The sequence below is a fragment of the Gymnoscopelus braueri genome, assembly GCF_963280865.1.
Source record: "Gymnoscopelus braueri genome assembly, chromosome: 19".
Taxonomy (NCBI): domain Eukaryota; kingdom Metazoa; phylum Chordata; class Actinopteri; order Myctophiformes; family Myctophidae; genus Gymnoscopelus; species Gymnoscopelus braueri.
The window spans coordinates 3620852-3639027 of NC_137621.1; the positions used below are offsets into that span (position 1 = coordinate 3620852).

Below are 18176 nucleotides of genomic sequence, written 5' to 3' on the forward strand. Positions count from 1 at the left end.
CTCGATGCTAGATTTTTGGAGGAACCACGAGCATGCAGGCTTCTGGATTGCCGCAGGCTCATCGCCGGAGACGATCCCCACGGTGTCTGCATCTCCTGCCTCGGGAGGCACTTCCCCGATGCACCAGGACACTGCATTGACTCTACACTCTCCCCACCCTGCACCTCGACAGCCGCCTGGCCAGGGCCAGGGCACTCGTCGGAGGAAGCAGCGGGGATTCGTCCCAGATCGGCGCGGCTCTAGAGACACCCCTTATCGCCGGCCCAGGTAACATGCGTGGTGGGCCCCACCGTGTGCGTCCCCAGATCACCATGGGCCCTCCAGCAGCCCCGGCGCCCCCGAGCAGCGCAAGCCACGGTTCGCGGCGCCTCCAGGCTGCTACACCAGTCGTGCAACACGGCACTCCAGCAGCAGCGAGGGCTGTGCCTGGTAGATCCACCCAGGTGCAGCCTACTAGCGGCTCTTCCTCCCCCTCCTCCCAGCCATCTACACCTCTACCACCGCAGGCGTTCAGGGACGGCAGTGCGTCGCCAGAGGACAACAAAAGGGCTCCGGCGACGGCAGCATGGACGAGGGGGAGAACGAGGCAGGAGCTCGTGAGTGAGTTAGCCCAGATTAGCTACGTTAGCTGCCATGCTAGTTTAACGTCGCCTTAGTCAGGCAGTGTTTTTGTTGGCTTAACAGCTAGCTTCACTAAGCAACAGGATATTAGCAGTGCTGTTCTAGCCTAGCTTGCCTCGCTAGGACAACACCAGCTTGTTAGCCTTCTCACTCTGTGTAACGAGCAACCCCGTTCGGGGGCTTCTGAAGACCTTGGACAGGCTCATCGGGCGCCATTGGGACACATGTTGTTTTTGTCATAAGAATATGTTAAAACGTTTCATGCTGTTTACTGTTTCTGTGCCTACTCTTGTTTCATTTCACATGTTCCAAGTACATAAAGCACATTAGCAGACTCTCACCGGTGCACAGACCGGTTCAGCCCCCCCCCCCACATGTCCTGGAGCAGTGGATTCCCCCGTACAGAGGGCATCTCTGCTCCAATACTCTCTTTGTATAAGCCCACAACGCCCGAACTCCGGTGTTCCAGACATTGCTGGGATAACCTCTGTGCATGCAATGAATCAACGCTCTCAATTCATAAGCCCACAATGCCTGGTACACCCGAATTCCGGTGTTCCAGACATTGCTGGGATAACATCTGTGCATGTTTTGGATCATACAAAGGTAATAGAAAAACCGACATCACCCCTGTCCGCCAGAGGGCGCAAAAACGCCAGTGGAATGGGGTCACGCCGGTTTTGCCTTCCGTCCCAAAGGAAGCGCCCAAGCGCCACTGTGAACCGGAAATACTTGGGTCAGAAAGAGCGGACCTCTGTCACCATTTTGGAGGGACAGATTACCCCTCGGCCGTACCGCCTCACAGGCACAAGGCCTCGTTCGCCGCTGGAGGACGACAAAGCACCTCCTACAGGGAGGACGACTTTGTCGACACTCCGTGCAGAGCCTTTGGGCTCAGACAAGATGGCGACGGCCAAGGTAGGCTTATTTCTGACGTCAGGGATTTTTCCCGTGGCCAGTCAAGTGACTCCTCTGAGTCCTCCGGGCTTGCCAGTGCTACTAACGAGGGCCACACGCACGGCCCCGTCTGTCCAACGAACAAGCTAAGATGGCGGACAAACCGGATGTTGACGTCAGGGAGGGTCCCCGTGCCCAGTCACGTGACCCCGCCGAGTTCTCCGGACAAACCGTTAGTACCTCTACTGTCTCTAGCGGGCACCTCATGTTTAGCACCGCTAGCACCGTCACTGGTTCCCATGACAACGCACACACACTCCGAGCGGCCAATGACGTCATCGACCAACCCGCTCGCTCGGTGTTTGGAGCAATGGAAAATTTGCAAGCCGAATCCTTGGGTGTTGCGCACAATACAGAAGGGTTACAGGCTACAATTCTCCAGAAAACCCCCCATGACAGACGAAGTTTTGTTTTCTCATGCGAAGGGTCCAGCAGCCAACACTCTGAGGGAGGAAGTCACCTCCCTTTTGATCAGAGAATTACTTCCGATACTTCTGTTTACTATCCCAGTACATCAGTGTTACACTGTGTGTGTATTGGGAGGAGGTTCTCTCTCTCTCCTGAGCGGGGGCACTATCAGAAAACTATATATGAATCAGAACCAACTGGTTTTCTATTCAAAATATTTTCTGGTGGAAAAGAAGGGGGGGGGGGGTGTACGACCCATTCTGAATCTGAAGGGTCTCAACAAATGTCTGTCGGTTTACAACTTTCGAATGTTGACAACCACAATCCTTCTACGGTCTCTAACGGGCGCCGCTCGTGTGGGCCCGCCGGATCACGTGACGACATCACCGGTTCCCTTGGAAACTCGAGGTTACGAATGTAACCCCGGTTTCTTTCAACATTTCTTGGCTCATGGTGATTTAGCCTTGACTAGCTTGTTAGCTGCTAGGTTTGCATAACCTCCAGTCAGGCTACTGTTGCTTCACTTAGCGACTAACTGGCCTCACTAATAACAACACATTGCAGTGTTGTTTTTTGGTGCCAGCCAGCCCCGCTAAAGCAACACCACAGTGGCCACCTACCACCGCTACCCTTCCACGGTCTCTAACGGGCGCCGCACGTGCGGGTCCGATGGATCACGTGACGACATCACCGGTCCCGTTGGAAACGTGCGCGTTGTCCGCGGGACTGGGTGACATCAGAGCCCCCTCCTGGGCGGGATAGACAGCTTTTCGGCCTATGGTCTTCTCGCGTGAGGCGACAAGTCACATACAGGCTATGCATGCAGGCGACGGGTCTCATGACTTCGGCCTTACACCTGTTTTGTTTGGACAAGCCCCACATGTGACCTTTTTTTCCCGGAGGTGGGCTCTTGGAGCCCCGTCCACCTGAGGTTATCGGAAGGTCCGAGTATCCGCAGGATGCGTGGACACGCTTAGATCGTGTTCAGACGCAGCCTTTCTGTCCAAGGGGTCAGAATGGGTGCTGTGGTCTCACGGAAGGTCATTACCACGGACACCAGCCTCACAGGAGGGGTGCCGTCCACGAGAGCCGCTCGGCCAGGGGGGTGTGGGGTCCCAGTCTACAGACGGCCCACATCAACTACCTGGAGCTGATGACGGTCTTTTCTGACGGTCAGACTTTGCAAGGCTCGGTTTCGAGGTTGTCATGTCCTGATCAGAACCAGCAACACCACGACCATGTGCTATGTCAACAAGCAGGGAGGCCTGGCCTCTCCAGTGTTGGACAAGCTAGCTGGCGATCTGACGCTGTGGTGCGACGCGCGCCTTGCGTCAACCAGAGCCTCACATGTACCGGGCCTCCTGAACAGCGGAGCGACTCTGTTGTCCAGGGGCAATTTTTGGTATGCAGATTGGCCTCTCCTCCGGAGATAACGAGCCAGATCTGGGCCAGGTTGGCCGACTGAACTGCTTTATGCGTTCCCGTCACTGGAGTTGGTCCTCTCAACATGGAGAGGGTCAGACTCGACGGACTGTCAGTGCCACTGGTGGCACTGGCGTGGGGCGCCTGGAGGTCAGGAATAATCCTCTCCTCTACGACGAGCCCTGGCCCCTCCCCCGATCAGAGACCTGCTACGGCAGGCAGGGGACGAGTTTTTCCACAAGCAACCTCAGGACCTAGACCTATAGGTCTGGCCCGTGAAAGGGAGACCTTGACTTCGTGTGGCCTGCCCCCTGAGGTGGTAGCTATACCATCCAGGGCGCGAGGGCCGTTTTCCACGAGGGCTGCGTACAATGACAGATGGAACATGTTCGTGTCTCGGTGTCTGGAACAATCACCGCCAATGGTGGCTTTCCAGGCCCCGGTGCGCAGCATCCTCATCTTCCTGCAAGACGGGTTGAGTCAGGGTCTAGCTTTCTCGACGGTTGAGGTGTACCAGGCGGCCTTTTCCGCTTGTCACGCACCTTTGGTGCGTCGTTTTATGAACGGTGCCAGGCCACTTTTCCCGGCCTGGGACCTGGCGGTGGTGGATGCACTCTGACGTCCACCGTTCGAGCCTTTTGAGTCGGTGGATCTGAAGATCGTGGGTCTCAAAACGGGCCTTTTGGTTGTTTGTCTACAGCTAAACGGGTCAGCAACATGCTTGCGCTCTCAGTGAGTTTGGGATGCATGAGGTTCTCGGGTGACGACAGAAGGGTCTTGTTTAAAACCCAACATGGCGTTTGTTCCCAGGAAGGGTTGGTGACCCAGACCCCGGTTGAGCTGGTAGCTTTTCATCCACCTCCTTTCGCTTCAGCGGAGGATAGACGGCGGCACTGTCTCTGTTCAGTGAGGGCTCTGAAGCTATACTGCCTGAGGACAGCGATCGGCCGGTCGTCGTCACATCTTTTTGTCTCCTTCGGCCCAGAGGGGTCGGAGGAAGGCGGTGGCTGGGCGACGCTTTCTAGATGGATCTTGGATGCCATTAGGCTGGCCTACGTCAGTGGTGGCGCTCCAGTTCCAGAAGGACTGAAGGCTCACTCTACTAGAGGCGTGGCTGCATCCTGGGCCCTCTCCAGGGGAGTTTCAATCCAGGATGTATGCGCTGCTGCAAAATGGTCGTCTCCGTCGACTTTTGCGGTTTTCTACAGCCTGGACGTGGCGGCGTCATCAGTGGTGCACGCTGTCCTGGGCGTAGCGGCTGTCTCTAGCTAGAGTGGGGGAGGTTGGACAGGTTTTTGTTACCCTGCCTTTTCTCTCTTGCCTTCCTTCTCCTGAGTCCCCTCGGGACCACCGTTGGTAGGGTCCCAGGGGAGGAGGCCCTGTTTCCTTGTGTTCACTTATGGGACAGACTCGTGTCCCATAGTGGGTATGTTACGGAGAATTTGACAAGAAACTCGAGGTTACGAATGTAACCCCGGTTTCTTTAGAATTCGGAGTAACATACTCACCTAACACCCCTTTTTGTGTGCATCTGCATGCAGAGAGCTGTTGTTAAAGAGGATTAGCCTACGTCACGCGGGGGGTTTTATACCCCTTTCGGTCTTCCGGTGACGTGACATACCCTTATCAGCCAATGAATGGCCCGGGAGTTTATGGTATGTAGCTCTGTGCATCACCAGGAGGCGCTGATATCCCATAGTGAGTATGTTACTCCGAATTCTAAAGAAACCGGGGTTACATTCGTAACCTCGAGTTCCTGCTGCCTGAAACCTCTTCAATAAATTGTCCACACTTCACCCTGACTGGATATTCATATTTTCCATTACGATACGTAATCTATACGTCACAGTTATGTCACGGCGTAGTGGCCAGTCTGGGTACTTATAGTGTGTGCTGGTCATCCAATTTGATTTGAGATTATGAATTCACAAGTGTGAAAGATAAAAGCAAAACGCGCTCATTCGCTCTTTCCCTGTTTTCCAATTACGCGATGAATCCAAAGGTATCCCACAGAACCATTAAATCAAATACGAAGGAGAAGAAAATCAACGACATCTCCACACAGTTTGTGTGTACCGAATTTAGCGATTACATATTCATAGTTCTCACACAATATGGCAAGATCGGGACGTTGGTATCGGTCAATCCTGTGCTCAAGACCGACGGCCAGCCCTCTCCCTACTTGATTACCAAGATCCTGCTGGGAGGTGATGACTCTCAGTCTTGTGAAACTGCAAAGGACATGGCACAGTTTGCCGTGCGAGAGGCAGGCAAGAGGGCCGTTCTGCTAGGACTATCACTTAAGGACACCAGCGCTGACTCCATAGAACAGATGAAAGTTGTGATCAAATCTTTGCTTGCAAAGCTGTGATGACCAATAAATAGCCCTCACCACATGGGCTTCTAGTTACCTGTCCGATGTCCGGCCACCATGTTTCTTTGTTTTATAGTTATTATTTTATACTTTATAATCCCGCTGGAACTAGTTCTAGCGCCCTCATCTGGAGAGAGAGAGAGGAGAAGCGCAAGACAGACATGATGTGTTGGGGTTAGAATTGATTGAGTTAGACATGTGATTAGTGGGAATATAGTAGAAAGAGCTTCTGATGTCTGATTAACATTCTTATCAACGTAAGTGACAAAGGCAGAGAGGGATATGCGGACAGGTAGAGGGTTGAAAGGGGCTTCCTGGGTTAGAGGCAAAAGACTGAATCCTACCACAATAGAAAGAGGACTTAGCAGTCGTCTGCTACGGGAGCAGGCAGAATCGAGTGAATTGAAAGTAGGAGAATATGAATATGTTTAAAAGAGCGATCTTCTCTGAATGTTAGCAATGGTTATTTTTTTAATGACATGGTTAATGACGGCCATAGACATTTTTTTTGTTTCTGAATGTCTTCCGGGTGTATAGGTCTTGCAAGTCTTTTGTGATAAGAAGTTAGTGTGTGGAGTGCATTATGTTCCCTCAGCCCTGTGTTCCCTCAACCGTAAACCAGTGATGTGTTCTACCGTGGTACGGTGTATACGCCGTATACAGTGCAGGTTTTTTTGGGGGAAAGCATATACAGTCTAATAACCATTTCATCCATTGAAAACGCGATAGCGTATCGTGCATGTCGCGCAGGGAATAATTATCGTATACCCTCCGAAAAAAAACTAGATCACACCACTGCCGTAAACCTAACCTTGCCCTCCAGCCCTGCCTCCAATGCTAAACTCATGGAACACCAAGCTGAGACGATTGAATTGTGAGTTGAGTGAATCGTTACGTCCCTTATTCATTCCTCTCCATCTCGGACCCTCTCTGTCGCCTCACAACTTTATCAAGGCTGATGAAGGCCATAATGTGTGGCCGGAATGTTGTACCATATCTATGTGTTAAGTCGTTTTAGAGATTCTTCCACAACCATGGTTGTGCACATGTTTTTGTACATTGCAATGTATATATATTGCAATATATATATATACATATATATATATTTACAAATAATGAAAAATGGGTAATAATATATAACTACCGATAATAGGTACGTACCATAGTCAATAGGTTATGACCATAGTAAGTACCGTAGATAATAGGTAAGTAACATAGTAAGTACCAGGGAAAGAATTTCATGGAGGCCAAACCAGCCTCCTTGAGTGATAGGCAGGGCTTAGTGTGACGTTTGTGCCGGGCGTCGCGCGACATTCTAACACAAACAAACACATTTGGAACCAGGATAGTTATTACAACTCGTTCTAGTGCAACAAATGGTCTGGCCTGCCAGGCACACGCACACGCACGCCTCCTATCTATCTGATTGATTGATTGATGTACTATATTTAGTAAGACATGAGAATGGCAGTACATGGAAGTACAAATTCACAATACAAGGTCTACTAAACTGGGAGTCTCATTAAGCACTGAGCTTGTTTAAGATGAGATCCCCATGCACACAAATCATGATGACATATAAGAGACAGACAGATATACACAAAACTATACTGAATGTCATACAATCAGTTTACAGGTTACTGGTATGAAGAGTGAAAAAAATGTACAGGAGAAGAAAGAGAAGGGGGTAGGTTTAGGACTTGGGGTAGGTTAAGACTTGGACAGGGGCCATTTTAGAATTGCAGCCTCCTGAAGGTGTACCGTGCACAAACGGGAGAAAGCGGCCCTAGCACATGTCTACATGCTGCACAACAGAATAAAGAGATGTTCTAATTGGGCGAGAGAGAAAGTGTAGAGTTATGTTCAATCTGTCCTAATGGAAACGGATATTCTCTAAAATATTATATTTAGGGAAAGACCGTAAAATATAGTGCTATAAAGTAACAAACAATGTCATTCAGGGGTGTTGTGGATGAAAAAGATATTTACAGAACTGCCCTGAAACACTGCCATATTTGGCCATATTTAGTTACGAGACCTATGACATCATCGGTAACTGCTTTTAGCATCTGGCCAGCATGTATGAAAGAACTTTGACATTTTTATGCTTCACACAAACGCCAGAAAGAATCCTTACAGTCTATTTTATAAGCCTAATCTGTTTTCAACTGCCGCGCTACTGTCTTTAACTGCTGTGCTACTGTCTTTGGTGACTGGTTTTCCCTAGGGGGGGGATGGCCGCAACAGAGTTGTTTTATGACCATCTGTTCAAGATTATCGTGATCGGTGAACCCGGCGTAGGAAAGACCGGCCTGCTCACGCGCTTTGCAGACGACACGTTCGCGGAGGAGCGCGCCGCCACCGCGGACTTCAAGAATAAGATCATAGAGGTAGACGGCAAGGTGGTCAAGCTGCAGATATGGGACACGGCCGGACCGGAGAGGTTCAAGGCCATCACGAAGAAATGCCGCCGAGGAACCCAAGGCGCCCTCCTGGTTTACGACGTGACGCGGAAGGCCTCCTTCAACGCTCTGAAGCCGTGGCTCAGGGAGCTCGACAAGCACGTGGGCGTGAACGTCAAGAGGGTGCTGGTGGCCAATAAGTGCGACCGCGCCGAAGAGGAGGGGGTCGCGGGGTTTGACGCCGCCGCCAGGGCGTTCGCCGACAAACTGCAGATGCCTCTCATGAGAGCCAGCGGCAAAACCAACGTCAACGTGGAGGAGGCCTTCGTGAGCCTGGCGACCGAGATCATGGGGGACGTGGAGTCCAAAGTGCTCGAAGGCTACGAGAGCATGGCGGCCGCTCTCGACAGGATGAGACAGAGGGCTGAGGGTGTCGGCGACGCCGTGCCAGTGGGCAGAGCCATCGTCGGCGACGCCCCGCCACAGGGTGGAGCTATAGTCGGCGACGCCACGCCAGTGGGCGGAGCTATCGTCTCCAACGGCGTGCCAGTGGGCGGAGCTATCGACGGCAACGCCGCGCCAGAGGGCGGAGCTATTGTCGGCGACGCCGCGCCAGAGGGCGGAGCTATCATCGGCGACGCCACGCCAGATGGCGGAGCTATCGTCGGCAACGCCCCGCCAGTGGGCGGAGCTATCGTCGGCAACGCTGCGCCAGAGGGCGGAGCTATCGTCGGCGACGCCGCACCAGATGGCAGAGCTATCGTCGGCAACGCCGCGCCAGAGGGCGGAGCTATCGTCGGCAATGCCGCGCCAGAGGGCGATGCTATCGTCGGCAACGCCGCGCCAGAGGGCGGGGCTATCGTCGGCAACAGCGCGCCAGAGGGCGGGGCCGTGGTCAATGTTGCGGAGGCGGCGCCGGTCTGCGCAAACAATCGCAGGAAAAAAAAGATCCTAAAGACAAGGGTCTTCAAAAGTTTTCAGGGCCGAGGACCCCCTAGCTGAGAGAGAGAGAGACAAAGCATGGTTCAACATATTTTTTTTAATTTTCAGATGTTTTCATAACAAAACGTTGGTGGCACTCATGTAGCAACTCTGTTGAAGACCCATGTTATTGTCATCAGGCCAGTGGGTTCTCCCGGGGACCCAAACTAGTCTTATTAATTGTGGGCTCGCTGAAAAATAAATACATAAATAAATATCTTCGCATGGATCTCCGGTTTTGGCACTCTACGCGATTATTTACAAAACTGTAGAAATACGGTTTTGGCACCCAATGTGTTAACTCATTCACTGCCAGGAATGAATGAATGAATTAATCCGTCTACTGTACCCTTGCGAGCGAAAACAGCAATTTTACCGTACCTTTGAAAAATCATGGAATATTCTCTATGAACCTGTCCAGCATCACCGTCCTGAGCACGTCCTCTTCGCTCGTCGTGATTGTCGCCACGGCGCCGTCGTCGAACGGGAACGAGGTGGCGCTGTCCACCACCATGCAGCCGTGCCAGCATCTGGAGCGCACGCGCACCTTACGGGCGAAGCCCCTCGGTCGGCCGCACGAGAACACCCTGTTCACGATGGGCTCTCTGACGCTGAACAACAAGCGGCCGTCTCCCGGGCCGAACACCAGAGACTCGTTGTGCCGTTTGGTGAGCCGCTCCGCGAAGTACCGGTCGAGTGGGATGTTGAGGCCGTCGCCGCTCTGAGACGCCAGTCTCAGCACGTCCTCCACGGCCCGTTCCCCCAGCCTGTTGATGTTGTAGGACCAGGCTGTGGAGCCCGTGCCGGTGGAGACGCTCAGGCCCGAGCTCTTCTGCTTCTCCCATGGCCCGTCGTCCACGGAGATCTCATAGTAGGAAGCCATGGTGGACAGAGACTCCCCGATGAAGACCTCGTTCAGGCTCCTGACGGGGAGGAGGAGGACGGGCTCGTCGGGAACGCAGCCGTCCTGTGTCACCCCCGTGAATTGTCGACCGACGTCCGACGGGAAGTGCCGCCGCTCCAGGCTCAGCTGCATGTCGTGCAGGTCCACCGGCACGACGGGTTCGATCCCGGATCCTTCCAGGTAGATCCGGCTCCTCTGGCGCGAGAGCCACTCGAAGTCCCCGCGCCGGAGTTTGCGCAGGGCCTCCGGGAAGGCGTGCGTGTAGCGCACGGGCAGGCACAGGTGTCCCCGGGACTTCTCGGGGTCCGTGTTCACGCCGATGACGGGCTTGTCGTCCTCGCCGAAGACCTTGGCGGCCGCCAGCAGCATGGTCCCGTCTCCTCCCGCCGAGACCACGGCGTCCGCCCACCGCACGGTGTCCCGGTCGTACTCTTCCCTCCGGACCACGCGCACCTCCACGCCGTCCCTCTGGAGAGCCTCCACCACGCGGCCTGCGTTGCGAGTGTGGACGTTGTGTCTCTCCAGGAGACCGCCGTAGCTGGAGCCCTTCTCGGCCAGACGTCGTTTGAGGCGCTCTTCGGAGAGCCCGGCGCAGTGGTACCTCTGCAGCTCAAACTCGTACCTCGTGGTCTTCAGAACCACCGCCACTCTCTCTGGCTCGAATCTGGCGTTTGGTTGCAGGGTGATGTTTCGACGAAGCGGCGGGAGTCGACGGACCGAGCTGAGCAGCGGATTGGCGCGACTACCGAGGCTCGTGAAGACCGGCGCCCAATGACGACTCATTCTCGGAAAAAAAACCCACAGGATTATTCAGTTAGTGTTTCCTCTGTGTTATAAACTACGTTAAGGTTTCTCCCCCCCTTCTTGTTATATGGTTTAACTATGATGCCCATATATGGACATCTACTATATATGGGCATCTACCATATATGGGCACAGCAGTGGAGCATCTCCATATTAGGATAGTGCATAGAAAGCATAGCGTCGCTGTTGGACAGAAACCTCTTATCTCCATATTTGAACTTTTTGTCTCCGCCAGGCCAAAAGGCATGTTTTACCCCCTGTCCGTCCGTCCGTGTGTCCATCCGTCCGTCCGTTGGCCCTGTACACACACACACTCCCTGGATGCCAATTCAGAACCTCTGACCCAGATTTTTCACATAGCCCTGTTATAGCGTCACCAGGAGACCGATTTGTGCAAAACCCATTTACTCCTACAGATTTTATCCAAACGTCATGCAAATCGGTACACAGTATCTCTATAGTCATGTGATCAACACGGATCTGTCCGATTTTCCATATTCCATCCTCATTGGCTAAGTTTGGCTTCCAAAGTTTGCAGGATTGGTCCGTTTTGAACAAAATGCCTCAAATCATGAACAAAGCTTGCAATTTCCGTGAAATTTCACACGGACATTCCCACTAGGCCGAGGAAGGAATGGCACCCTTTTCACATTGGCCTGTTATAGCGCCACCAGTAGGTCTAATTTAGCAAAACACATTTTTGGAACAAAAGCCTCGAATCATGAATGCAGTGTCTGATTGCTGTGAAAAACCTAAGAAGAAACGGCCACCCTTTTCACATTGGCCTATTATAGCGCCATCAGGAGGCCACAATAACGTACTAGACCTGGCGGAGACCTATGCTCCGAGGAGCACTTTTTCTAGTTATGTTTGTTTTGTTCCCCATACATTAATGCCCTACTTCATCATACTACAGCGCCATTGACGCGTAACACGTCCAAACAGTGTTTTCAGTGTTCACGCTAGATGGCGCTCTTGGCTAACATAATGATACACCGTTTCAGTTTCAGTCACACAGAGAGAGATCTAGGAGATCACGTGATCGCAAGATCTCCGCCACCATTCACTTCCTGGTTAACGTATTTGGGAAAACGACTGCATCTCGCCTCCTAGGTTCACATTTTTGGGTGAGACATGCTATGTTCAACGGCCAATAACTAGCGAACGGTGGGTCGGAATGGAAACCAATTTTCAGCAGAAGCACAGAAAAGACCTTCGCAACGATCGTGGGATGGATCGTACTGCGGATACGTATTCTGTGACTACTTGAAAAAGTAAGACAAACTAAACATTGCTGGCACTATTGGCAATTATATACTTGGCAGTGAATGAGTTAAGAACTAGTGAAAATAGCAGAAGTGGGGAAACATCAAATTTCTCTTTTGTGTCTCTGAGCTGAAAGGTTTGGGAACACCGGCCTGGTTAAATCAATACATTTTCTGTTATGAAAAAACTAAGTGAGCTAAGCTGCTCTGATGAGGAGCGAGGCTGCATGCTGACTGTGTCAAGTTAAAGTGCTCTCTCCAGGCCCCACATAATGGTGATGCTATAGTGACATGTCATTATACTGAAGCTCCATCAGTGAACACGCACACGCACATGCACGCTCCATCATTACAAATTCCCTGCCTCAGTCTTACTGTTAATGGCAGTAGATTGGAGATACGCACACGCACACGCACACACGCACACACACACACACACACACACGCATATGCACGCACACACACACGCGCATATGCATGCACGCACACACACACACGCACGCACGCAAGGGTGTGCACTATAGTGTGTGTGGTAACAATGTACACAGACACATACATACACACGCAAGCACAAGTGCAAGGGTGTGCACATACTGTAGTGTGTGTGGTAACTATGTACTCACACACATACAGGCACCTGGTGACGTGATGCTTATATTTCACCACTTAAACTCCAGTATCCGTACTCTATGGGGAACGTTGGCCAAAACTAGTCGTTTTACACTTAACGTGTCGGGTGTAGACAGGACAAAAAGAAACAGTCCCAGTACAGAGACCCGCTATGGTCCGGTTTACTAGGTCTAGAGAGTTTAAGTGGTTTTAAAAAAAGCTAATTGACTAGAAAAGGATTACTTCCAGTGTACTGAGTGTTATTAAGGTGGAAGGAACCTTCTTGCCTTTCTCCTTGAAGTCTCTCTCTCTCTCTCTCTCTCTCTCTCTCTCTCTCTCTCTCTCTCTCTCTCTCTCTCTCTCTCTCTCTCTCTCTCTCTCTCTCTCTCTCTCTCTCTCTCTCTCTCTCTCTCTCTCTCTCTCTCTCTCTCTCTCTCTCTCTCTCTCTCTCTCTCTCTCTCTCTCTCTCTCTCATCCCCCCTCCCCCCTCCATATATCCTGAGCTGGGGCCTTTTAACTCATTCAATCCAGGAACACAAATCTGTCATTTTAGATTTCTTTGGCTATTCAAAAATAGCAGATCTACAAGCTCACAGCTTGTAGATCTGCTATTGTTTTGAAAAATCCTGGACATTTTTTGCAAATCTTTGAATATATATATTTTTAAAGCAAACATTTGAAGATATGTTGTTCCAGGGACCCCCCAGAAGCAAAGATTTGAGTTACAAATGTTCGCCTCAAAAACATAATATATATACCAAGATTTGCACAGAGTTTCACTCTTTTTTTTTTCTCCCCAAAAAAACAGAGTGCCGCGCTACGAGCTTGTAGATCTGCTATTTTTGAAGCCCAAATAAATCTTAAAATGACAGAGATGCGTTCCCGGCCAGAACTGGTTAAAACCGTTTGAGTCTCAGGATGCTACTTTTAGCAGCTCTGGAGTCAGCGCTGCTGCTGATAACAGCATCCATGCAGGTGCTGCTGACATCCTGGGGCATGTTGATAGTGTCAGGCAGCCCTCTGGGCTGAAGAAAGCCTCCACTTTAGTCTCACCTACTCCTTCCCCGCTCCGCACCGACACAGCCAGAGTTAGTACTCAAATGTTTTACTTAACACATCGTGTGCCAGAGGTTTATTAAAATATTGTACGTTCAGTGCCTGCATATCTTCCATCCACTTACGCCGATATGTTTCGTGCTGTAGAAGCCCCGACGCGGACGTGCATGTAAACAAAGTGTGCGTGCGAGACGGCGGAGGGTCCCGACCTAACGCCTGGAACAATAACATTTCTAACGCGATCCTCCATTAGAGAGTGATCGCCGATCGAAAACGGCTCACTTCCACCACGTTAAAAATAAATAGGAGATATTAAGCTTTTAGTCAAGGAGTTAACATTGGAGCGGACGAACGGAAGCATTTTTGACATGGATCCACATCGGCCTCTCCTTCTTAGAGACTCCTTGGATGATCCCAAAGTTTCGTTAGAGCGCCCCACGTGGGAAAAAAATATATAAAAAGAAAAATGGGCCAAAAACGGTCCGGACAGTTTATGGCACAAAATGTGTTAAGCAAAAGTATCAATACTGCAATGTAGAAATACTCTGTTACATGTAACTGGAATTCAAAATGTACTTGAGAAAAAGTACAAAAGTCTACTTAAAGTACCAAAAGTAGAAAGCACTCACTATGCAGAATGGCCCTGATTCACTAAGCGATTTACGACCATATTTTGTACTTACCAGCATTTAAGACACATCCTACACCTGCAGTCATGTGTTGCAGACAGACCCGGTTTAGCTGCCTGCAATAGGCTAATCTTGACCCATTGTCTAAAGAACATGTGGCTGCTAGCCTGGAGCTCATAGGTGTGAATTGAAATTAACTTCTCCATTGTTTAACAAGGCAGAACAAAGCCACAGAATTCTATCTCCACTTCTCTGCAGAAGTGGAGAGCAGGACACGTTCAGGAAGCAGCCAGATAGAGACATTAACATGTTTAGCCCTTTAAGACCTGAGGCGGATTCTTTAAAAAAATCTAAATCCGAACAGTTTTTTGAAAAAAATACAAAAAATGTTTTTTTATGATTTTTCAAAAATAGCAGATCTACAAGCTCGTAGCGCGGCACTCGGTGCCGCGCTATGAGCTTGTATATCTGCTATTTTTGAATAGCCAAAGGCATCTAAAGTGACACAGAAGCGTTCCAGGTATCAATGGGTTAAGACCTGATCAAAAGAGTTCAGGGTCAGGTCACCTTCCAGCTCGACACCCACACACAGACCCACCCGCTACAGTGTATAAAAAAAGTGAACTGAAACTGTAACTTAGTACTGTGCCACTCCCGACGCCGTAAGGCTGAAGGAGCGGCTCCCTGGAACTTTGCCGTTTGTACTTGTTGCTGAATAAATGGAACCATGATCAGACCAGTCTGGACGTCTTCTCCACTTTCTTTCAAGCAGGCCTGGTAACCCATAGTCCAGTACAGATATGACCTGTATAATACTAGTGGTTCGGGCCACTGCGCGGCCCTCCTGTCTAGCCGCTGCGCGGGGCTCCCATCTTGTGGCCTGGGCCTCACATCGGACACAGAGACAGCAGAGCGTGTCGACGTTCATTGCAACACAGTTTTTTGTGTCGAAACGCAAATCGAAAGCGAAAGCAAACTGCAACATGCAAACCGAAAGTGAAGGGACACCTACAGTAGGCTACCACACACACACAAAGAGACCTACCACACACACACACACACACACACATGTCGTATATGATGAGGCATTAAACCGTGTGTTAGCAGGCTTGTAGTTGTAATAAAGAAGAGGAGAAGAGAAGACGTCAGCTTTCCAGGTTCCCAATCATTCATTTATTCAGCATTCGTACAATAGCATCATAACAACATCCAGGGGCAGAACCCTGTTCCTCAGCCCTTCGGCCCAGGACTGCACTAGTACTGAGCTACATTTCAGTCTATCTTTATAGCAGTGAGATCTAAAGAAGGTACATGTGTGGGTGTGTCAACCCTGAAGGGTGAGACCCCACCTAGACAAACAATAGATCCCACTTTGAGTCCCTGATTCGATTTGCACCTGTATGAGCCAGGAAGGGGGGATGGGAGACACAGGCCTAGACCTCCTGTCTCCCAGGTAAAACAAAAGGCAATGTCACAGCTATGCATGTGGGGTGGGGGTCAATGAGAGCCCCCAACAGCTGATCAAGCTCTGAAGTCCTTTGAACACTTACTTAGTAAACTAACTTAGTATCATTTCTTTATATGTTTTGACTTGCACACTGTTCAATAACTACCATATACCACACACACACACACACACACACACACACACACACAGACACACACACACACACACACAGACACAGACACAGACACACACACACACACAAACACACACACACACACACACACACACACACACACACACAGAGACCTACCACACACACAAACAGAGACCTATACCACACATACACACACACACACACACACAGACACACAAAAAGCTTGGAGACGCAGACACACAAACAAGCTGGCGAGGCAGACACACAGCCACGCATGCGTGTGACTCTCTATTGTATATTAGGATGCATACAAATCTTTTGAAAATAGCAGATCTACAAGCTCACAATGTGTCTTATTGTGACGCATTGTGAGCTTGTAGATCTGCTATTTTCAAATGGCCGTAATGTATAGGGCTGAAGTGGTAAGTAAGAGTACTGAAAATTGGAAATACTCCAGTAATGTAAACATGCCTCAAAATTGCACTTAAGTACAGTACTTGAGTAAATGTACTTAGTTACTTTACACCACTGCTGATTTACACATTCAACGGCCTCACTTTTCTTTTTCTTCTCTTCTATTTGATAGGGTAGATATGACACAGTTTCTTGCAACATAATGTACTATGTGTTAATTAGAAGTGGGAGGTAACTAAAAAGTACATGTACTCAAGTAGTGTACTTGAGTACAATTTTGAGGTACTTTTACTTTACTCAAGTTATTTACAACGTCCGATACTTTATACCAGCTAGTGTTTCTCAGACGTTCTCGTGTCACGGACACCCACATTGCTATGTATTTAGCTGTGAACCCCCCCAACTGAAAATGGTTTGTGCCAGGGACCCCCAGAAGAGATTAGATTAGTGTTAAAAATTCTAATTGGCAGTCTAAAAAACATGTATTATTCACCTCTGGTGTTAATTGGGGGAAACATAAGAGTGCGGTCATGTTATCACACATTTATTCATAACGATAACACGGTGACAAAGTCAGGTCGCTTTCTAAGCGTCTTCTAACACCCACGACAATGACTCATTGTTTTGCATGGTTTCCGGCAAGAAAATTACAATATGTGTTGTTAATTGGGTGTTTCAGTTAGTTAACGTCTGATTTAATTGTGATCACGGCAGAGCAACTTTACTCACTGTTGAAAACTCTGATTGGTAGAAGAGTTAAGATGCAGGCACGCACGCGCACACACACACACACACACACACACACACAATCGTAATAATCAAAATCTACAGTAAGTAACTGAAGTAATAATACTTGTAGTGGAGTAAAGGTACAATATTTGCCTCTGAGATGTAGTGGAGTAAAATAAAAGTACTGAACATTGGAAATATTCCAGTAAGTGCCTCAAAATTATACTTAAGTGCGCGCACGCACACACTCTTGCTATCTCTCTTTCCTTCAGAGACTCATACAGCAAAGCTGTGAAGATAGTGACCCAGAGTCTCACACACACACACACACACACACACACACACACACACACACACACACACACACACACACACACACACACACACACACACACACACACACACACACACACACACACACACACACACACACACACACACACACACACACACACACACACACACACACACACACACACATAATGCAGGGTGTGTGAAAGCTGATGTGACAGCAAGGTTTATTGGAAGTTAATTATTAAATATTGCCCGAGAGAGAGAGAGAGAGAGAGAGAGAGAGAGAGAGAGAGAGAGAGAGAGAGAGAGAGAGAGAGAGAGAGAGAGGGAGAGAGAGAGGGGGGGAGAGAGAGAGAGAGATAGAGAGAGAGAGAGAGAGAGAGAGAGAGAGAGACCAGCCAGGTCCTGACCTCCACAACACTGACCACTGTTACTGACCTAACACTGAGAAGGATGTTGACCATGTCAGTCAGTCAGACAGACAGACAGACAGACAGACAGACAGACAGACGACACTGTGTTCACTCTGCTCTCAAGGGGTGGTGGAGACAGAGCTACACTTCCTGTTACTAAGTGACAGACATAAAGACATTAAAGCGTCATTCTTCCTAAAATTAAAGACAAATATATAGAATTGGAATCCAGCATTAATAAGTCATACACTTCAAAATGTTCTATAGGAGAACAGTGTAAATGCACCTTTGTG

General features: G+C 49.7%; 2 protein-coding genes across 2 annotated transcripts in view; both read right to left on the reverse strand.

Moving 5' to 3' along the window:
• The window catches only part of LOC308075364 (C-type lectin domain family 4 member C-like), a 598318-nt gene that overhangs the window by 175825 nt on the left and 404317 nt on the right, over positions 1-18176 (reverse strand). The gene's annotated exons all lie outside the window — the stretch shown is intronic.
• On the reverse strand, positions 9557-10852 carry LOC308074070 (NAD kinase 2, mitochondrial-like; the record flags this gene model as incomplete). The annotated part of the gene is made up of 1 exon (XM_080413406.1): positions 9557-10852. One exon carries the CDS (start codon positions 10850-10852, stop codon positions 9557-9559), a length of 1296 nt encoding a protein of 431 aa, XP_080269532.1.